The following is an 18,934-nucleotide window of genomic DNA, read 5'->3' on the forward strand; positions in this document are numbered from 1 at the left end:
AATGGTAACGGTGACGGTGGTCTCCGAGGGGCAGGTGGGGAGGCATCTCAGGACTTCTTGAGGTCTGTTGTTTCCCTTCTGTCTTTCTTCCCCATTTTGTCTTTAGGCCATTTTAGACCTCCTGGCACTGCCTCTGGCACCAGAGCTGTGGCTTCATCTAAGGAAACCACAACAGCTGAGGGTTTTGGGTCAACCGAATAAACCACATGGTGGGGGAGGGGAGTGCGATGTGGAGGGACAAAACCGGACTCAGACTGCCCTGGTGTGAATAATAAGAAATATATCTATCGGTCTTTGCTCCCGATTGCTGACAATGAGCTCCTAAATCCCCTGGAATTTCCTGGAGTATCTTTGGGTCTAATAAGGTGACTCCTGGTGGGCTCCTGGATGGGAGCTGGTCACCAGAAAAACCAAGCCATGATTAGAAGCTTAGGACTTTCAGCCCCACCTCCCTTATTCCAGAGAGGGGAGAGGGGCTGGAAATGGAGCTTATGATCCACCCTGCCTGTGTGATAGTCTCCACAAAAATCCCAATAGTGCAGGGTATTCTGAGAACTTTAGGGATGGTGAACACGTCTACAGGTCAGGAGGGTGGTGCACCCCAACGCATGGGGACAGAAGCTCCTGTGCTCAGGATCCTTCCAGACCTCGCCTTCACGCCTCTTCACCTGGCTGTTCATCAGCATCCTTTACCATATCCTTAATTATACAATAAGCAGGTAAACGAGTGTTACGCCTGAGTTCTGTGAGCTATCCTAGCAAATGACTGAACCCACGGAGTGGGTCGTGGAAACCCTGATTTCTAACCAGTCGGTCAGAAGCACAAGTGACGATCTGGACTAGAAATGGGTGTCGGAAGTGGGGTGGGGACATCTTGTGGGACTGAGCTCTTAACCCATAGGACGTGATGCCACCTTCAGGTAGACAGTGTCAGGACTGAGTTGAACTGTAGGACACCCAGCTGGTGTCGGAGAATTGCCTGATGTGTGGGAAACCCACACACGTGGGGTCAGAAGTACTGAGTGTGTGAGTGAAGAAGGGACACAGCAGTGTTTTTCCTAGACATCTGGCACAGGGCTTTGGGCGCCTTCTAGATGGATGGCCCGTTCCAACCTGCTCTCCTGCCAACCAATGCCTGGGACTAATTCTGAGCTTTCTTTTTTCTTTTCTTTAACGTTTATTTATTCTTGAGAGAAAAAGAGAGAGTTTGTGAGTAGGGGAGGGGCAAAGAGAGAGGGAGAGAGAGAATCCCAAGCAGGCTCCACTCTGTCAGCACAGAGCCTGACACGGGGCTCAAACACACGAATCATGAGATCCTGACCTGCGCCGAAATCAAGAGTATGACGCGTCACCGACTGAGCCACCTGGGTGCCCCAAATTCTGACGTTTCTGAAGTTGAAAAGATGGCTGCTTTCACAGAATGGAAAGGAGGAGTTTCCAGAGATTCTTTGGTGCGTCTGCCTCTGTCCAGATTCCCTGCTACAGGTGTTCTCACAGAGGCACAGGCATTCATTACACCCTAAAGATGCTGCCTTTTCCTAGCTCCGCTCAGTCCTCTGAATGACAATAGTTATCCCCCAAGACCTCTCCACCCCAACACCTGTCGGCACGCCTTTCCCTGCAGGCAAAGCACCACGGCCACCACGCCTGGTCCTGTGTCCACGGCAGACATCACTAATCGATCATGGAGCTCATTTCTTCTGAGGCTCAGAACGCTTGCCGTTAAACAAACAACACTCCTGAAGTCACAAGAGTGGAAACCTATGAAAGCCACCCTTCCCTGAGAGAAGCAGGACGTGTCAACATACTTTTTTCCTTTCTCGGGTGAGATTTAGATGAAAACTGCATCAAGGGCAGTTTTGAACAATGAAACTTAGGCAGTGCCCTTGGAGAGCAAAGGACGGTGGTGACAACGAGAAGCCAGGCTCAGACTCAGGGAATTGTAAGAGGTGGGTGATGGGCTCTGTTTATTTTAAACGCTGGCATCCGCTCCGCCCAAGCCTATTCTTTCCTCCTCCAGAAGGTGCCCCGAATCCCCTGCATGATGGGCGTTAATGGGGCTACCTCGTGGCTGCAGCCAATGCCTACCTTGGACTTGACAGCCAGGATGATCTTGGGCAAGGCCACGACCAGGCACTTGAGGGCGATGGTGACGTACTTCAGCACAAAGTCTGCGATGCCCACAATCCACAGCAGGTCGAAGAAGTCCAGTGTCTCCAGGTTGGGCTTCAGGAATATGAGGCTGGTGGGGGTTGGAGGGAGAGAGTCAGGATGCTCACTTAGGATCCCGGGCCCTTAGAAGCTCTTTCTACTCACTCTGGGAGCTTTGTGAATATAACCTGCAGAAAGAGCACTGAACGGGGAGTCAGATATCTGTGTCCTGTCTCTGAATTTGCTACTAAGTTGCTGTGTGACCTCAGGTAGGTATCTAAACCTCTCTGAGCCTCAGTTCCCCTGAAGGCTATGCAATAAGATTGGCCAGGAGCCTCATTAGTTAGGGTTTCCTCCAGTTTTATGAGTCCACAACGGGCTTCATAAGAGGAAGCAAAGGGGAGGCAGGCAGGTAGGCTGGCCAGCACGACATACGGAGGAGAGAAATTGATGTGCAGACACTGTGCTAAGCTACTTACTCACTGTACCCCATTGTCCTCCACAGTGGGCACTGCTTATTCCCAATTTATAAATGAGGCACAGAAGGTTGGAGAGGTGAAGTAAGTTGCATGAAAAACATACGGGCATTAATATCATACCCGCGTTTGAATCCGGTTTTCTCTATTTATTGGACCCTGGGCAAATAATGTTATCTCTGTAAGCCTCAGTGTTTTCACGTGCAACACGGGACTCATTCCCTCCTTCATAGTGTCATTGGTGGGATTCAGGAGAACAGACGTACGACAGACCCGGCTGTGCAGCAGTGATAACAACAGCAACCCACGAGGTAGGTACTATTTAATCTGCCCCATTTTGCACATGAGGAAACAGAGGCACAGAAAGTAACATGTACAAGGTCCTACAGATACTAAGGGACAGAGGTAGATTCAGACCCAGGTATCCTAGCTATAGCTCGTGCTTTTCCATCTTTATTCCACAGTGGCGCTACTCAGAGTATGTAAACCCGTTCTACCCATTTGGGACCAGGTAAGTTACCTCTACACTCAGTTCCTGTACTTCCCTTGTTAAACACAGACATCAAGCCATTCTCAAACTGCCACCGGTCCATGGACCACACTTGGAGTAGCTCTGCTTTCTACCCCCAGAGGATGATGAAGTTATTTATAACAACAACGTAAGAGCTAAAATATCTTGGCTGCTTACATCATGCTGGCCTCTTCTATACACTTTACATGCCTTTTTTTTTTTTTTAATTTTTTTTTTTCAACGTTTATTTATTTTTGGGACAGAGAGAGACAGAGCATGAACGGGGGAGGGGCAGAGAGAGAGGGAGACACAGAATCGGAAACAGGCTCCAGGCTCTGAGCCATCAGCCCAGAGCCCGACGCGGGGCTCGAACTCACGGACCGCGAGATCGTGACCTGGCTGAAGCCGGACGCTTAACCGACTGCGCCACCCAGGCGCCCCTACATGTCTTAACTCATTTCATTTTCCTACCTCTAGGAGGTAGGCACTGTGATTATTCCAATCTGAGCTGGGGAAGGGGGAGCCCTAAGAGGTACAGTTGCCTGCCCACAGCTCTTGGCTAGAACGGGAGCCAGAACAGGAACCAGCAGCCAAACTGTGCTTGTCCACTCACTTTTCCTCCTGCTGGATTACAGGCTCTGAGCAAAGGCTACACCAAGTCCTCTCTGTCCACTACAAAGTAAGGACCGGTGCACACAGCCCAGCACGGGTGCTTTCTGAATGCTTCTGATGTACTCTGTTGGGCTGGCAGGAAGTGGTGCAAACTGGGATTGCTTATTATAGCCTCCTAGGAATGAACTGGTCTGTTTTTTTTTTTTAAGTTTACTTATTAGAGGAGGGGGGGAGGGAGGGGCAGGCAGAGAGAGAGAGAGAGAGAGAGAGAGAGAGAGGAAATCCCAAGCAGGCTCTATGCATGCTGTCAGTGCAGAGCCTGAAACGGGGCTCAATCCCACGAACCATGAGATCATGACCTGAGCTGAAATCAAGAGTCAGATGTTTAACAGACTGAGCCACCCCGCTGCCCCAAACTGGTCTGGTTTTTACTTTTATTTAAAAAAAATCAATTTCTACTTATAATAAAGAGTCTCAAAGAGCTAGAGTAGGGCAAAATCAATAAAAACAATCAGGGGCGCCTGGGTGGCTCAGTCGTTAAGTGTCTGACTTCGGCTCAGGTCGTGATCTCGAGGTCCATGAATCTGAGCCCTGCGTTGGGCTCTGTGCTGACAGCTTGGAGCCTGCTTTGGATTCTGTGTCTTCCCCTCTCTCTCTGCCCCCCACCCCCGCTCACATGTTGTCTCTCTCCCAAAAATAAATAAACGTTAAAAAATAAATAAACAAATGAAAATAATCTATTTTGGCGACCTTACCCGATACCCTCTGTGTCCTTTTCACGTTCTAGCCTTGCCTCTAGAGGACGCCTCGCGTCCAGGTTTGAGTGGCCCTCTGTGTTACAATCCAGGGAGAGTCCGGCAGCCCCAGGTGCCCTTTGCCTCTGCTCCTGTCCCTCCTGGGATCTTGGGCTGGTTAGCTGACTTCCACACTCTGCTTCTCTGTTACGCTTCTTTGATGGCAATACATTAAGATCTGCCTTCCACTCGTCTCAGAGACACCAGCTGGTCTCAGATTCATCTGTCTGGGTTTTAGTTCACCATCTTAGGGGATTTTTCCTGTTTTGGCTTTGGGAGGAGGGGCGGGACCGAAGTGTTTTTGTAGATTGATCACTAAATCCACTTATTTCTAACTACCCTATGAACTTTCATGGACTGATGTATTTTATTATCAGTTTCACTCCTCCTTAGGCACCACCACCAACAGGTACATTTATTATAAAAGGTAATTTATTATAAAAGAATACTATCAAGCAGGATAGGATTATGATATATCAATGTTTCCGTTTACCCAGTATTTTTCATGCACTATAGCATTTGGCCTTCCTAACAATTAGCCTGTCAGGTGGATAAAGCAAGAATAACCTGCTCCTCGTTCTACCAATGAGGAAACAGGGCGAAGCCTAAGGAGGCTCCATTATTTGCCAAAGGTGGTCCAGTGGAAGGACGCTGGTCATCAGATTGCAAATCCTAGGAAGATTCAGTCTTGCTGGTAAGGGCCGCCTACCAGGACTAAGACTCATTAGGAAAGACTTCATTACGCCTCAGTTTCCTCAGCCGTGAAATGGGGCCATCAGTACCCTGCTGGGTCACTGAGAGTTGGTAAAATAAGGTGATGCCTACGGGTATCAAGCACATAGACCATTGACATCATTACGGAAGGGGTTCAGCTTTGTTGCTTTTCTCCTAAGCTGCTCTCTCCCTCTCTCTTTCTGTGCTGCCAGTTTGACTCAGCTCTGGTTTGATGGGAGCATGGAGGTCTGAGCCTGTGAATGTGATCATGCCCAGAGAATGGCATGAGCTGGAAATTCATCCAAGATTCTGGGAAACTCCACCTCCTCCACCCTCCACCCATCGGGACCTTGATATTCTGGGCCAGACAATAACGCATTGTGTGTGATGAGTGTTGATGCCTTAAAACGAACTCTCCAAATAGCCTTTATGGGGTGGCCCCAGAAAGTGGGGAAACTTCCCATTCCTCAAAGTCCATTTTTAAAACAGATGTACATGATTTGAAAGCTTGGCTGGAGTTTCAACCCAGTCCTGCGGGTCTTTACTGGCCGACCCTCCCACGCCTCCCCACTGTGTGGTTACTCGAAGACGTAAAATCACACACGTAGCTTGCGGTGTACTTCTACTAGACAGCTCTGCTCTGGCACGCGTGTACACAAGAGGGTGGAATTTAAAGGTTACGTGACACAGAGCCACTGCACTGTTCCCAAGTGAAGGAGTTGTGTGTCCCAAGCAAAGTGCCCCCCACTTTCCCACTAGGGGTCAGAACCCCTGCCCTGCTCACCTGTTGTACAGCTGTTGGGAACTGAATGTATAGAGCACGTATAGGGTGTTTCCCGCCAAAAAGGCCAGGATCCACAAGATGACCAGCACCGATCTCTTCTCCTGGAGACAAAACAAGAGATTTGTAGGGATGCTGCAATGCCAAAGGGGCACATGGCAAAACATTCCAGAATGTTCTCTCACAAGTGCCAATTTCCCCCTTTCTCAAAGGTTTGGAAGAAGCAGGGCTGACGGTGAAGGGAAGGGTGCTGGAATCTTCCCATCCCACTGGAACCCAAGGGGTGGTCACAGAGCAGGTGACAGAAATGTGGAAACATGGGGTGCCTGGGTGGCTCAGTCGGTTAAGCATCTGACTCTTGATTTTGGCTTAAGTCATGATCTCATGGTCATGAGACTGAGCCCTGCGTCGGGCTCTGTGCTGGGCATAGAGCCTGCTTAGGATTCTCTCTCTCTCTATGTTTCTCTCTCTCTCTCTCTACCCCCCCCGCCCCCCCCCCCCCCCCAATGTAGAAACCTGCTATGTGAAAAAGGCAGGAAGGCACTACAGTTAGCAGAAGATTCTGGAGATGGACGGCCTGTAATCGGAGGACTGGGCAAGTTACCGAAACTCTCTGCATTTCCCTCTCCTCATCTGGAAAATGGGTATATACTGTGTCTCCACAACAGAGTTGTGAGAATTGACGCGCACGAAACGCTCAGAACAGTGCTGTACGCAGTAAATGTTAGTTCACATTTACTGTAAAGAACTGGGGCACAGAGAAGGTAAAGAGCTGTTGCTCAAGGGCACTTGTTTGAGGTCTCTGTGCCCTCATTTGAGGATGGGAGTTTTGCTAAGGATTAAGTAAAGTTTTAAAGGTAAACATTCAGTCTACCATGGATTCATGTTTCAGGCTCAGTGAATGGTAGGACTATTACTCAGACTTTACAACCCAGCAATAGATTCCGATCTACAGGTTGGCAGGTTCCGCTCCCACTTTTTCTAGGACTTCTGGGCTACTATCCTGGCCTGGCCATTCAATACAGGGCGGCCACAGTTATAGGGTTAGATTCAAGCTTGTACACGAGGCCATCAAAGACTCTGCCCAAGTCATCCCCGCTTCTCTCTCCAACCTCATTTCTTTTTTTAGAAAAAAAAAATTTTTTTTTTAATGCTTATTCATTTTTGAGAGAGAGACAGAGCATTAGTGGAGGAGGGGCAGACAGAGAGGGAGGCACAGAATCCAAAGCAGGCTTCAGGCTCCAAGCTGTCAGCCCAGAGTCTGATGCGGGCCTCGAACTCATGAACTATGACATCATATGAACTATGAAGTCGGACGTTTAACTGACTGAGCCATCCGGGTGCCCCCTTTTTTTTTTTTAAATGTTTTTTTATTTTGGGGGAGAGAGAGAGAGAGGGAGTGGGGGAGGGCAGAGAGAGAAGGAGACACAGAATCCGAAGCAGGCTCCAGGCTCTAGCTGTCGGCATAGAGCCCAACACGGGGCTCGAACTCAGGATACATGAGATGATGACCTGAGCCGAAGTCAGATGCTCAACCAACTGAGCCACACAGGTGCCCCTCTCCAGCCGCATTTCTGATGAGTCCCCAGGAAGACGAGAAGGAAAACCTACTTGGTTTCCTATTTCCCAGCAGCTTCTCCAGCTGAGAGCGATCCCAAGGAATTTGTGGAGAAGGTACAGAGTAGGGTGCATGCATTCTGGGGAGACATGCACACAGACCCCTGTGCTGCTGACTCTCAAAAGCTCATCTTTTCCTGGATCAGGGTGGCTGCGTTGCTGGAATCAGATGAGGTCATAACTCTCTCAGTGTAACCTTCCCTGCGGTTTTGGTAAATGCTCCACTGTCTCCAGACACAGATCAGTGCTCCGTGCACGGTTACAAAGCACATTTCCATAGAGTAGGCAAAATAAATGCATCTCCATCCACCCATTATTCCAGGCGTGGTCAAGGTTAATGACCCTAGAAACCACCTCCAACCAACCCACGGCTCTTATCAATGTGAATAATCTACTCAGGAGCCCTTCTTACTCCAATAAATAATGGATTCCAGCCTAATCCCCCTGTAAATCCAAACCAAAGGAGGAATACAAAGAGAGAATTAGCAATGCCCTGGGAAGCCAAACTCTGAAGGACAAAGGGGAGAGTTCTCTAGCAGTAAGTTGATATTTCTAAACTTACTGAGGGTCATGCAGAATCTGTTTTGCAGAAAATATGTACAGATGGGCAAAACATCACCTGTGTCTTCATAGGGCTCAAGGATCCCTGCCTGGAATGCCTATCGATGGATACAGGCACTCTTTTGCCCCCTAAAATGTAAGCCAAGGCACCACTTGGATGTTACTGCATTAACAGAGAGAGCCAGTCCTAGAAGTGCCCCACTGTGGCGTTGATCAACCTGCTGTTCTAACAGCAGCAGAAAGGGGTGTGCGTGAGGAAGAGGAGACCGAGGGTCATGAGGAAGCTATGGCCCCGCGCCCAACCCTGGGCCTCAACGTGCTCATGTGTCAAATGGAGACCGAGCTGCCCTCATAGAGGCCCAGATGCTTCTGAGAAAGACCCAGAGAAGGGTCAGGGAGGATGGTGGCTGTTCTGGGATCACCTGCACCGCAGAAGGGGCATGCTGGTTACAAGCAGCTCAGTTAAACGTTGCCTCTACGGAAGGCCCTGTGCTAAATGCCTAGGCACTATCTCATTTGAATGGTTCATCTTCTGGGGGGGCACCTGGGACTGAGATCACCAAGGTAACCTATCCAAGGGCCTGTGTGCAGGCGGCTGGAGAAGCTGGGATATCAGCCTGGGGTGAGCACAGCCTGTGGGCCCAAGGCCCGGGTTCACAGCCTGACGCCACCACTTTCACGGACCGTGTGACCTCGTATGCAAGGCACGTAGTGTCCCTGAGCCACCGTTTCCTCGCTGGGAAAATGAGGTAAGAACGATTCTGACTCCCTCCTGGGCTGCCGGGACAAATCTGCAAGATGAGCTGTGCCGTCTGCCCGGCTCTGCGCTGGGCGAGGTTAGCGCCAAGCGGATATTAGATGGCAATTCTGGATGATGCTGGTGTGAAGCTGGAACGCCGGCGGGATGTTCTCTCTTAACCGTGAGAGAAGCCAGGCAGATGAGGGTGCCGGGGGCAGGCGTGGGGGGGAGACGCTGCTGTCGGAAAGGTTGGGAGAAAGATGGCAGGCGATGTGTCCCGGGGGGACAGGCGGAAGAACAGCCTCTCATAGGCCTCCCATAGGTGTCCCCGTCCTCATCCCTGTAACCTGTGGATATGTCTGCTTACATGGCAAAGGGAATTCAGGTTGCTAACCAGCTAGCCCCGAGACGGGGAGAGACTCCAGGACTGTCCAGCTGGGGCTGATGTAATCACAAGAGTCCCTAAAAGTGGAAGAGGAGACAGAAGGAGAAGGGACTAGGGGCAGGTGGGCACAGAGGTGGAACATTGGTTGCTGGCTCAAAGGAGGAAGAAAGGGGCCATGAGCCACCCCTAGCACCTGGGAAAGGCAAGGCAAGGGGATCACCTCTGAACCCTCTGGAAAGAACAGTTGTGTTGACACATGACCCTCACCTAGAGAGACCCACTTCAGACTTGCGATCCACAGAACTATAAGGGGGTAAATCTGTATTGTTTTAAGCCGCTGGGTTTGTAGTCACGCGTTACAGCAACCTTGGAGACTAACTCGCCAGGTGACTCACCTTCAGAGAGACCTGTTCTCGCAGCGTGGAGTTGGCATAGGCAAAGGTGCTGGCCATCCCGATGCACACGGCAATGCCTGCGGGACAGAGGAGGGTCTGACTCCACCCACTTAGATGCCATCGGGCCTGGCCCTAGCTTACTGGGGACCGTGAGCAACATTAAAAGGTCACTACCCTCTATTGCTTCACACCCACCAATCAGCAAATTTTCTGCTGGACACATGCCAAGCTCCCCAGCCCAGAGGAAGAAACAGGCTCAGAGAAGGTGACTGACTTGTCCCAGGTCGACAGAGCTGGTCAACCAGGACTGGAACCCAGGCCTCACTCAGAATCCCATAATCCTAAGCACCGTAAGCACCGTGCACCATGGAGACCTCTGCTGCCTTGCCCTGGCACTCGGGATGAACCCCTCCTGTCCCCGACCCGGCAGGTGAAGCCCCCGGTTGACACACCCGGGACCCACTGGACTCACCGAGCTTGTGCTGGAAGCACACTTTGGCCAGGAGGATCAGGATGAAGGGCAGGCCTTTCTGGAGCCAGCAGACCACGGCCTTCAGCTCGGACAGGGCAGGGGCGGGCGTCCCTGGCTGCTCGTCGCCCCCCTCGTCAGAGTGAGCGCGGTGGTCCCCACCCACGTGCTGCAGCAGCGAGCTCCCGCGGTGGCCGCCGTGATGGAAGTGATGGAGGGGCTGGCGGTGGTGGTAGGTGCCCCCCTCGCCCCGGCCCCCGCCCTCCTCCCTGGACGCTGGCATCTGGATGAACACGTCCCCGCCTCCGGCCGATGCCCCCAGCACCAGGCTGGATGGGAATGGGGCGGTGGGGAGGCTGCTGGCAGGGAGGCCGGGGAGGCCGGAGAAGAGTGCAGGTGGGGAGGCCGCCTCTGCCTTCAGACTCTCAAAGACGCCGCCTTCATCCACGCTCGCCTCGGAGCTGAGCGCTTGGCTGCGATTTCTGGGCCAGGAGGGAAGAGAGAGCCCCACCAAGTCAGACAGAGAGATAAGCACCCCAGTGGAGGATGGGCGGGGGGTACAAATAACAGTACCAATATTGTTACAGGCTGAATCGTGTCCTGTGTTGCAGCCCTAACCTCCGGGACCTCAGAAAGTGGCTGTACTTGAAGACATGGTCTTTGTAGGGGTGATTAAGTTAAAATGACGTCATTAGGGTGGGTCCTGATCCAATAGGACTAGTGTCTTTATCATTATTTTTTTTAATGTTTATTTATTTTTGAAGGAGAGAGAGAGAGACAGAGCATGAGCAGGAAGGGGCAGAGAGAGAGAGAGACACAGAATCCGAAGCAGGCTCCAGGCTCCAAACTGTCAGCACAGAGCCCAACGTGGGGCTCGAACTCATGAGCTGTGAGATCATGACCTGACCAACGTCGGACACCCAACCGACTGAGCCAACCAGGCGCCCCATGACTAGTGTCTTTACATGAGGAGATTAGGACACAGACACACAGGGAAGACCCCGTGAGGACAAAGTGGGGAGGAGGCCATCCACAAGCCAAAGACAGAGTTTCAGAAGAAACTGACCCTGTCCACACCTTGATCTTGGACTTCTAGCTTCCAGAACTGTGAGACAATAAATTGCTAATTTTTTTTAAGTTTATTTATTTATTTTCAGAGAGAGAGAGAGAGAGAGAGAGGAGAGAGAGAGGAGAGAGAATGAGAATGAGAATGAGAGGGATAGGGGCAGAGAGAGAGGGGAAACAGAGAATCCCAAGCCCCAACTTGGGGCTTGAACTCACAGACCTGTGAGATCATGACCTGCGCCGAAATCAAGAGTCTGATGCTCAAATGACTGAGCCACTCAGGCACCCAAGTGAATCCCTAATGTTTAAGCCACCCAGCATGTGGTACCTTGTCACAGAAGCCGTGTAAAACTAACACAAATAATAATAGCAATAGGGGGCCACTTTTCTAAGGGCTCCTCATTGATTATATCATTAAACCTTCCAACCAACCCCATGAATTAGGTACTAATAATACCCCCATCTGACAGATCAAGAAAGCAAGGCACAGAGAAAGTTACATGTCCTGAGCCACATAGTTGGTAAGAGACAGAACAAGAGAGATTCAACTAGCTAACTCCAGAGCCTGCTTTCTCAACCTCTATACTTTACAGAAAAGCTAGCATAGAATCTATGATCCCAGAATCCAGATTCCAGAATCTATGAACCTCAGGAACTCAGAGACCCCTGGCCCTATAATCTTCAATGACTCCCAGTTTCCAAGAGGGCCCAGCCTCTTGGTCACTGGCTGGTATTTGGAGAGCAGCACACAGTATTAGAAGTAAAGTTGGGGCGCCTGGGTGGCTCAGTCGGTTAAGCGGCCGACTCAGCTCAGGTCACGATCTCGCGGTCTGTGATTTCGAGCCCCGCATCGGGTTCTGGGCTGATGGCTCAGAGCCTGGAGCCTGCTTCCGATTCTGTGTCTCCCTCTCTCTCTGCCCCTCCCCCGTTCATGCTCTGTCTCTCTCTGTCTCAAAAATAAATAAAACGTTAAAAAAAAAAAAAAGTAAAGAAGAATCAAGAGAGAAGCCCGCATTCAAACTCCAGCTCCACCCTTCCTAAAGATCTTTTTTTTTTTTTAACGTTTTTTTATTTTTGAGAAAGAGAGAGTGAGAGAGGGAGGGGCAGAGGGAGAGGGAGACAGAAGATCCTAAGCAGGCTCTGTGCTGAGAGCAGAGAGCCCAACATGGGGCTGGAACTCACAAACCGTGAGATCATGACCTGAGCTGAAGTTGGACGCTTCACCGACTGAGCCACCCAGGTGGCCCTCACCCTTCCTAGAGGTCTTACCAACCCTGCACTGTTTTCTCACCTGAAAAATGGCATAAACATCATCCATCCACACAACTCCTGTGGGATCAAATTTAGAACATCCTTTTCAATGTACCTAGCACATAGCAGGTGCTCAATACATGGGGATGATTACCTCTAATCCCCAGGGAAAGACCCCCAGGGCCAACTGCCCTCTCTAGTTCCAAACAAAGCTTGCTGTATTGGAATCCAGCAAAGGATTCTGTGGTTTTTTTCAAAGTCATCACTGGAGGAGCAGAGAGCCCAGAATAATTACCCCTATAAGAATGGAGAGACCCTCGAACTGGGTACACTTTCCATGAACACGAGGACCTGGAGTTCTGGATGTCTTCCGTCTTGGGCTTGTCTTCTTTTCAAATGGGACCATTTGAAATTCAGTCTACACCACAGATATAAGTGGAGCTGATTTGCTATACGTGCATGTGTCGGGGGGAGGAGTGAAGAGCCTCCCTCCCCTTCCCTCCCTTCTCTCACCCTGCAGTAGGGCCCCCAAGGCACCTCCCAGACCTCTATGGTACTTAAAATACACCATGATCTTCCTGAATGTGAGAGCTGAGTCTCATTCATTCTCTGGACCCCACAACCCAGGGCACAACAGTAGGCACCTAATAAATGTGTGCAAGCTATCATCCAGGCACATCACACAGGACTCTGTATGATCTACTGTCCACTCAAGAGAACAGGATGCTTTTTAAAAAACACATAGATGATTATTTCCCACTAAAAGAGCTTCCCATTCTAAACTTCCTGCAGGCACAGATAAACACCCTCTACGGATAGGGACTAATGTCATTCCTCTTTTACAAATAAAGAAACAGACTCAGAGCTTCCGAAAAATACAGGTGCCTGAGACCCTGTGTTAACCAACTGAATCAAAACCTTTGGAGGTGGGCCCTGACATCACTAGTTCCTGACAGCCCTCCAGGTGATTCTAATCGTCACTCAGCACTGGGAATAGCACTTTAGACAGGACCCTGCTCCAAGAGGTCAAACATCATGATTGTTTGTTCCTACTGTCTCTCTCCTGCCCAGCACAAATGCACCTGGCACACAGAGCACGCTCAAAAAATACTGTTTGAGGTAATGACCGAATGAACATACTAAAGGCTCTGAGAAGGCCTGCAACTGCATTTTCTGATTTTGTTGAAACTTCGTGTTTCCCAACCTTATTTGACCATTGAATTCTTTAAACTATTCACATCTTATAGGACACTTGTGAAGCCCAGCAGGGGAAATGCTGACCTGGAGAAATCTCAGGGTTGGCTTCTCTGGCTCCACAAACTTGACCTGGGGGGAAAGTTATAACCCCACCCCACGGCCCATCCCTGCTGGCTCCAAAACCCAGGAGATGTATGGTCTTACTACCTGGGCTCGGGATAACATTAAAGTAATATTAACAACAACAACAACAACAGACACCATGGCTATGACCCTCAAGGGGCCGTGAGCTTTTTCTGCACTTCAAGAAACTGAGCTCAGAAAGCAGGAGTCCTGGCAGGTGCCCATGCTGACCCACACAGGGGCCAAGCTTTCTCCCCCATCGGGCCATGGAAAGCCTTCCTGGCCCCCTGTGAGCTCACCAGCCTGGAGTTCACTGGGCTCAGGGGGCCTGCGGTACAATCAGGGAAGACTCAACCCACCAAGGAGCTTTTTATAGCGGGCCTCCATTCCCTGGGCCTCTCCCCGGTATCCAGCCGAGATTTCAGCCTAAATGGGAAAGAATATTCCTTGGAGGGCAGAGGCTTCCAACTTAACCACTTAGGGGCCAGAATGTGAGGCGGCCCAGGAGAAGTAGGTCCACCCAGATAGGAGGCAGTCGTAATGCGGTGACTGAAAGCATAGACTATGGCGGGCAATGGACTAGGGCCTTCTGGCTGCTTCCTGGCTGTGTGACTTCTGGTAATTTACTTCCCCTCTCTGAGCCTCAGTTTCTTATCTGTAAGAACAGGGATAAAAATAGTCCTGACCTCGTCAGGCTAATGTGAGGGTGGCACAGGGTAGGCACACAACACACCGTGGCCGTTGTTTTTCTGCTGTGGCCTCTGCCCCCAAAGACCTCAAGGTTCACTTGACAGCAGATGGCAATTGTGTCTTCAGAGGCTAGGACAGCTCCAAGAGGCACGCTTATTATGCGCTGGATACCGTGTTCCTGCATTTTCATGCTCATTCACTTATTCAGAAACAACCCTGAGTTTTATTATCCAGACTTTATGGATGGGGAAACCGAGGCTCGGGGGTGAAGTTGCTTGCCAAAGGCACCGTAGGTGCAAAATGGCTAAGCTGGGGTTTTGGCTAAGGGTCATCTGACTTCAGGTCACTGCTCTTCCTGGCAGAACAGGCAGGCTTGATGCAAAACTCAGTCTTTTTTAAAAAATTTTTTTTTTCAACGTTTATTTATTTTGGGGACAGAGAGAGACAGAGCATGAACGGGGGAGGGGCAGAGAGAGAGGGAGACACAGAATCGGAAACAGGCTCCAGGCTCCGAGCCGTCAGCCCAGAGCCCGACGCGGGGCTCGAACTCACGGACCGCGAGATCGTGACCTGGCTGAAGTCGGACGCTTAACCGACTGCGCCACCCAGGCGCCCCAAAACTCAGTCTTAATGGGACCAGTTAATACTCTTTGGGATTCTGTAGTCAACCTTGGGGTTGTGGGGGACCCAGAATGGGAGGCGAAGGAGGAAAAGTTCAGTTGCCGGCTCCTCGGACGTATGGGCCAGCACAGGGGGAGAGCATCACAATCTAAGAACAGGTCCCCATGGTGTGTACTCTCTTGGATTTCACCAGACAGTAATTCTAGCTCGTGAGGGTTTTAACCGTGTTTTCTTAGATTTTCTTGGTCTATGTGGCCTCTGTTAGAGGGCCAAAGTAACAGCCAAAGTTGTTTGCATCCCCAACCGCTTCCTTATGTGCGTCTGGCACACCCAGCCAATATTTCCCCTGCTCTAAATCCCCAGGGCCAGGTACCAGAAACCTAGAGAACACCGCTCTAGCCCAGAGCCTGGTGACATTATTCAAGCTACCCAATCCTAAGCCGTTTCCCCCTGACGCACAATAAAAGCTGTGGCCTCTGTTCACTCTTTGCTTCTTTCTGCCTCCTGACTGGTGCTTCCCCACGTGGCCCTGCCTGCTAAGGCGGGTCCCTCTCTCCCAGGAAATGTAAGCAACAGAAATCTTCTTCCACCTCTAGAAGTTAAAACCTACGGGAACAATCTTTGATGCAGCGAGTCAAGTGAATCACCTGTCACACAGGCTTAGGGAATGACCATCAAAGCTAGAGCAAGCTACGATGCATTGAGAAACGTATGCCATCACCGGGCAAAGCAGTCTCCCACCGGATCTCCTTTGCTCATCTAACAAATAACCCGAGAGGCAGGTGTCACTCAATCCAGATTTGGAGTTGCCCCTGACGACCCGAGCCCAGAGCCTCCGGATGGAATGAACCCGGGGGAGGTCTACCTACCTTTCAGGTGGACCGTTATCCGTGTTGCTGCTGTGGCGTCTCTGCATTTTCCTTAAGACCTGAAAGTCAACACATGGAATGAGCTGGCGTCTCTCAACGTTCCCATTGCCGGTCAGATTGCCGAGGCTGGTGTAAACAAATATGACTCCTATCTCACATCCCCAGGCCTCTCTCACATTCTGCAAACCCTGTTTGCATCTGTTATGTCATTCAACCCTCCATTCAACATTCGATCCCAGTGAGGAAAGTGTTATCACCCCATTTTGAAGATGAGGATGTTGAGACCCAGGGGTGGAGGGAGTCTTCACATGAGAGGAAGCAGTGGACCGTGCGGCAAAGAGGTGTCGGATGACAACAGGAGGTAAGCAGCGGACTGGCAGTACAAGACATGGCTTCTGGACCGATGCTGCTCCTAACTTGCTGTGTGACCTTGGGCAAATCAGCAACCTCTCTGTGGCCTCAGAGTCCCCATCTGAGGATGGGGAATGGGGGGTGGGGGGGTGGGGAGCGGGTGTGGAGTTGCCAAAACCCAAAGCTTCCTTCCAGTCCTCCCGTTTAATAAAGTGGTAATAAGGATGTGAATTCTCCCGGAGACATGTCACCTGGTTCACGGTGAGGAGCCACATGGACTTCAGAACTCCATGTTGATGATGCTTGAGGTGGGCCTTCAGGGCTCCTGATGGGATGTGACCGCTAGAGTCCAGAGAAAGCAAGCCTTTCCCTCCTCTTTCTCTGCAGAGGGATGCACAGGTCACCAGGGCTCATCAGGTTCCAAACCTTGAACGGAACAGAACACTTCAGGGAACAGTCCACGCAATGGCTTGAACCTGACAATGTCTCAGGGCATCACGGTAGCTCTAAGCGTATCTCTGGTTAGCCTCTCACTGAGCCCTCTTTAGGACTCCTGGGAATGTTATCTCAATGTATTTTGCTCTATTGTCAGACAATGAGTCCTGATTGGGGAACACAGAAAATATGTTTTAGGCCCTCCAATGGCATCACGCTGCAACCCAAATAAAATCCAAACTCTTTATGGCCTACGAGTTCGGCCTGATGCAGCCTCACCTGTTTCCAATCTCATTTCCCTCCCCTCTTCCTTTAACCGCTTTCCTCTTGTTTCTCATACTTGCTGGCTTGTCCCTGCCTCAGGGCCTCTGTTCTTGCTGTTCTCTCTTCCTCCAATGCTTTTCCTTCTGTCTAGTTCCTCAGGTCAAATGTCACGTTCTCCCAGAGGCCTTCTCCTCTCACCCTCCTGACCCACCATGTGCCCTGTCTCATCTTCTTCATAGAACTTACCATTTACTTACATGTCTGCCTATTTATCATCTGTCCTCCATTAGAATGTAAATTCCACAAAAGCAGGCACCCTATGTCTGGTTCACGCCTGTACCTCAGCATCAGGAACACTGCCTAGCACAGAGTTGACTCAACAAATATTTGAATATTTATTCAACATTTATCTATGGGTCTCAGTTACTTTTTTAGTACACCCCCTTTTCCCTCCCTAGAGAAATAAAAGCCATAGACTTTCCATGAATAGGTTTAGCCTCGAAAAAAAAAAAATATATATATATATATATACTTTTTTTTTCATCAGGATCAAAGATCGTAGGTTGAGTACATCATAATTGGTTTTGCATGATTTCCTAATCATGACCACCTTCTTCAGGGGGCAGCATTGGTGTTACTAGGGCAGCTGATTAGGGAGACAATTCAGTGGCTAAGCCTCTCTTCTCTTTTGAAAACTCAGCTAAGAAGTGGGTCAGTATCACCATCTGCACATATGAAGGAATGTTCATTATGTAAATATTCTTCAAGAACTTGCAATGTCACCTTAACGCCCCCTCCCAAAGACGCCCCCCTCCCCCCATCACTTGCAAATCCTTGGGGGAAAAAATACAGCTCCCAAAGTTTCCACCCACGAATTTGACACAGCTTCCAAAATCACATGTGCAAGAGTCTACTTTGAGATGCTCGCTCAATTTTGAGGGGCTTCAGGTTCTCTGTTGGAAGCAGGCCACACGTGGGGCGCCTGGGTGGCGCAGTCGGTTAAGCGTCCGACTTCGGCCAGGTCACGATCTCACGGTCCGTGAGTTCGAGCCCCGCGTCGGGCTCTGGGCTGATGGCTCAGAGCCTGGAGCCTGTTTCCGATTCTGTGTCTCCCTCTCTCTCTGCTCCTCCCCCGTTCATGCTCTGTCTCTCTCTGTCCCAAAAATAAATAAACGTTGGAAGCAGGCCACACGTAATTATTCCTATACCGAATTCCAGAACAAAATTCTGCACGTGGGATGCATCTGAATGATTGAATGAAACGTCTCTTAACCTTCTGTTCCATTCATTGTTCTACATCCCCATGAAGAATTACCCTGAGATTTTTCAATATATGCTTCGTTTTCAGTTGCGCCCCCGGGGCCGTTACATGCACCGAAATGCACGCGAGAGCATCCCCTGCGTTACATGCACTGGAAAGAGGCAGGTGCACTTTGGGAAAAAAGCCGCTAGCGTCTCTCATTTCTGCAACCAACGTTCAGCACAAAACGCCCTAGGACTGCAAGGGCAGGAGGCTATACGAACCATCCCCGGAGAAAAAAACCGCGTTCTTTTTACCTGCCCAGACAATTCGGCAATCACAGCGGCATCATTCACCTCCTCCCAAGCCAATCACGCGCGCGGCCCGGGTAGCACGTGACTTCCGAGTGCTTCCGGCCCCTTGTTGGGTTCTCTGTCAGGTAGCCTTAGCCAGGCGCTAAGACCGCAGCGCGGCGCGGCTCCTCTTGCTGTGCGCACGCGGTTGCCCGCCCCCTTTTCGGGATTCAGCCAATAGGAGCCCGTCGCTTCTCAGGGACCAATAGCGAGGAGCCGAGCGAGGCTGCCTGGCCCCTCTGAGCGGAGCGGAGGCGGGGCATGGGGAGG

At 50.6% G+C, this 18,934-nt stretch overlaps 1 protein-coding gene across 2 annotated transcripts in view; it reads right to left on the bottom strand.

The window, feature by feature from the left end:
* Positions 1-18,749, bottom strand: part of RNFT2 (ring finger protein, transmembrane 2) — a 90,914-nt gene extending 72,165 nt beyond the window's left edge. For both annotated transcript variants that reach the window (XM_040443784.1, XM_040443782.1), the window contains exons 1-7: positions 18,629-18,749; positions 16,624-16,798; positions 16,022-16,080; positions 10,209-10,687; positions 9,737-9,813; positions 6,043-6,143; positions 2,089-2,242 (exon numbers count right to left, since the gene is read on the bottom strand). In XM_040443784.1, the coding sequence (XP_040299718.1) occupies positions 2,089-2,242; positions 6,043-6,143; positions 9,737-9,813; positions 10,209-10,687; positions 16,022-16,080; positions 16,624-16,647 (894 nt within the window). In that variant the 5' untranslated portion in view covers positions 16,648-16,798; positions 18,629-18,749. The remainder of the gene's footprint in view (positions 1-2,088; positions 2,243-6,042; positions 6,144-9,736; positions 9,814-10,208; positions 10,688-16,021; positions 16,081-16,623; positions 16,799-18,628) is intronic.
* Between the last annotated feature and the right edge of the window lie 185 nt (positions 18,750-18,934).

This window comes from Herpailurus yagouaroundi, unplaced genomic scaffold (assembly GCF_014898765.1).
Source record: "Herpailurus yagouaroundi ecotype Mexico unplaced genomic scaffold, PumYag 191, whole genome shotgun sequence".
NCBI lineage: Eukaryota > Metazoa > Chordata > Mammalia > Carnivora > Felidae > Herpailurus > Herpailurus yagouaroundi.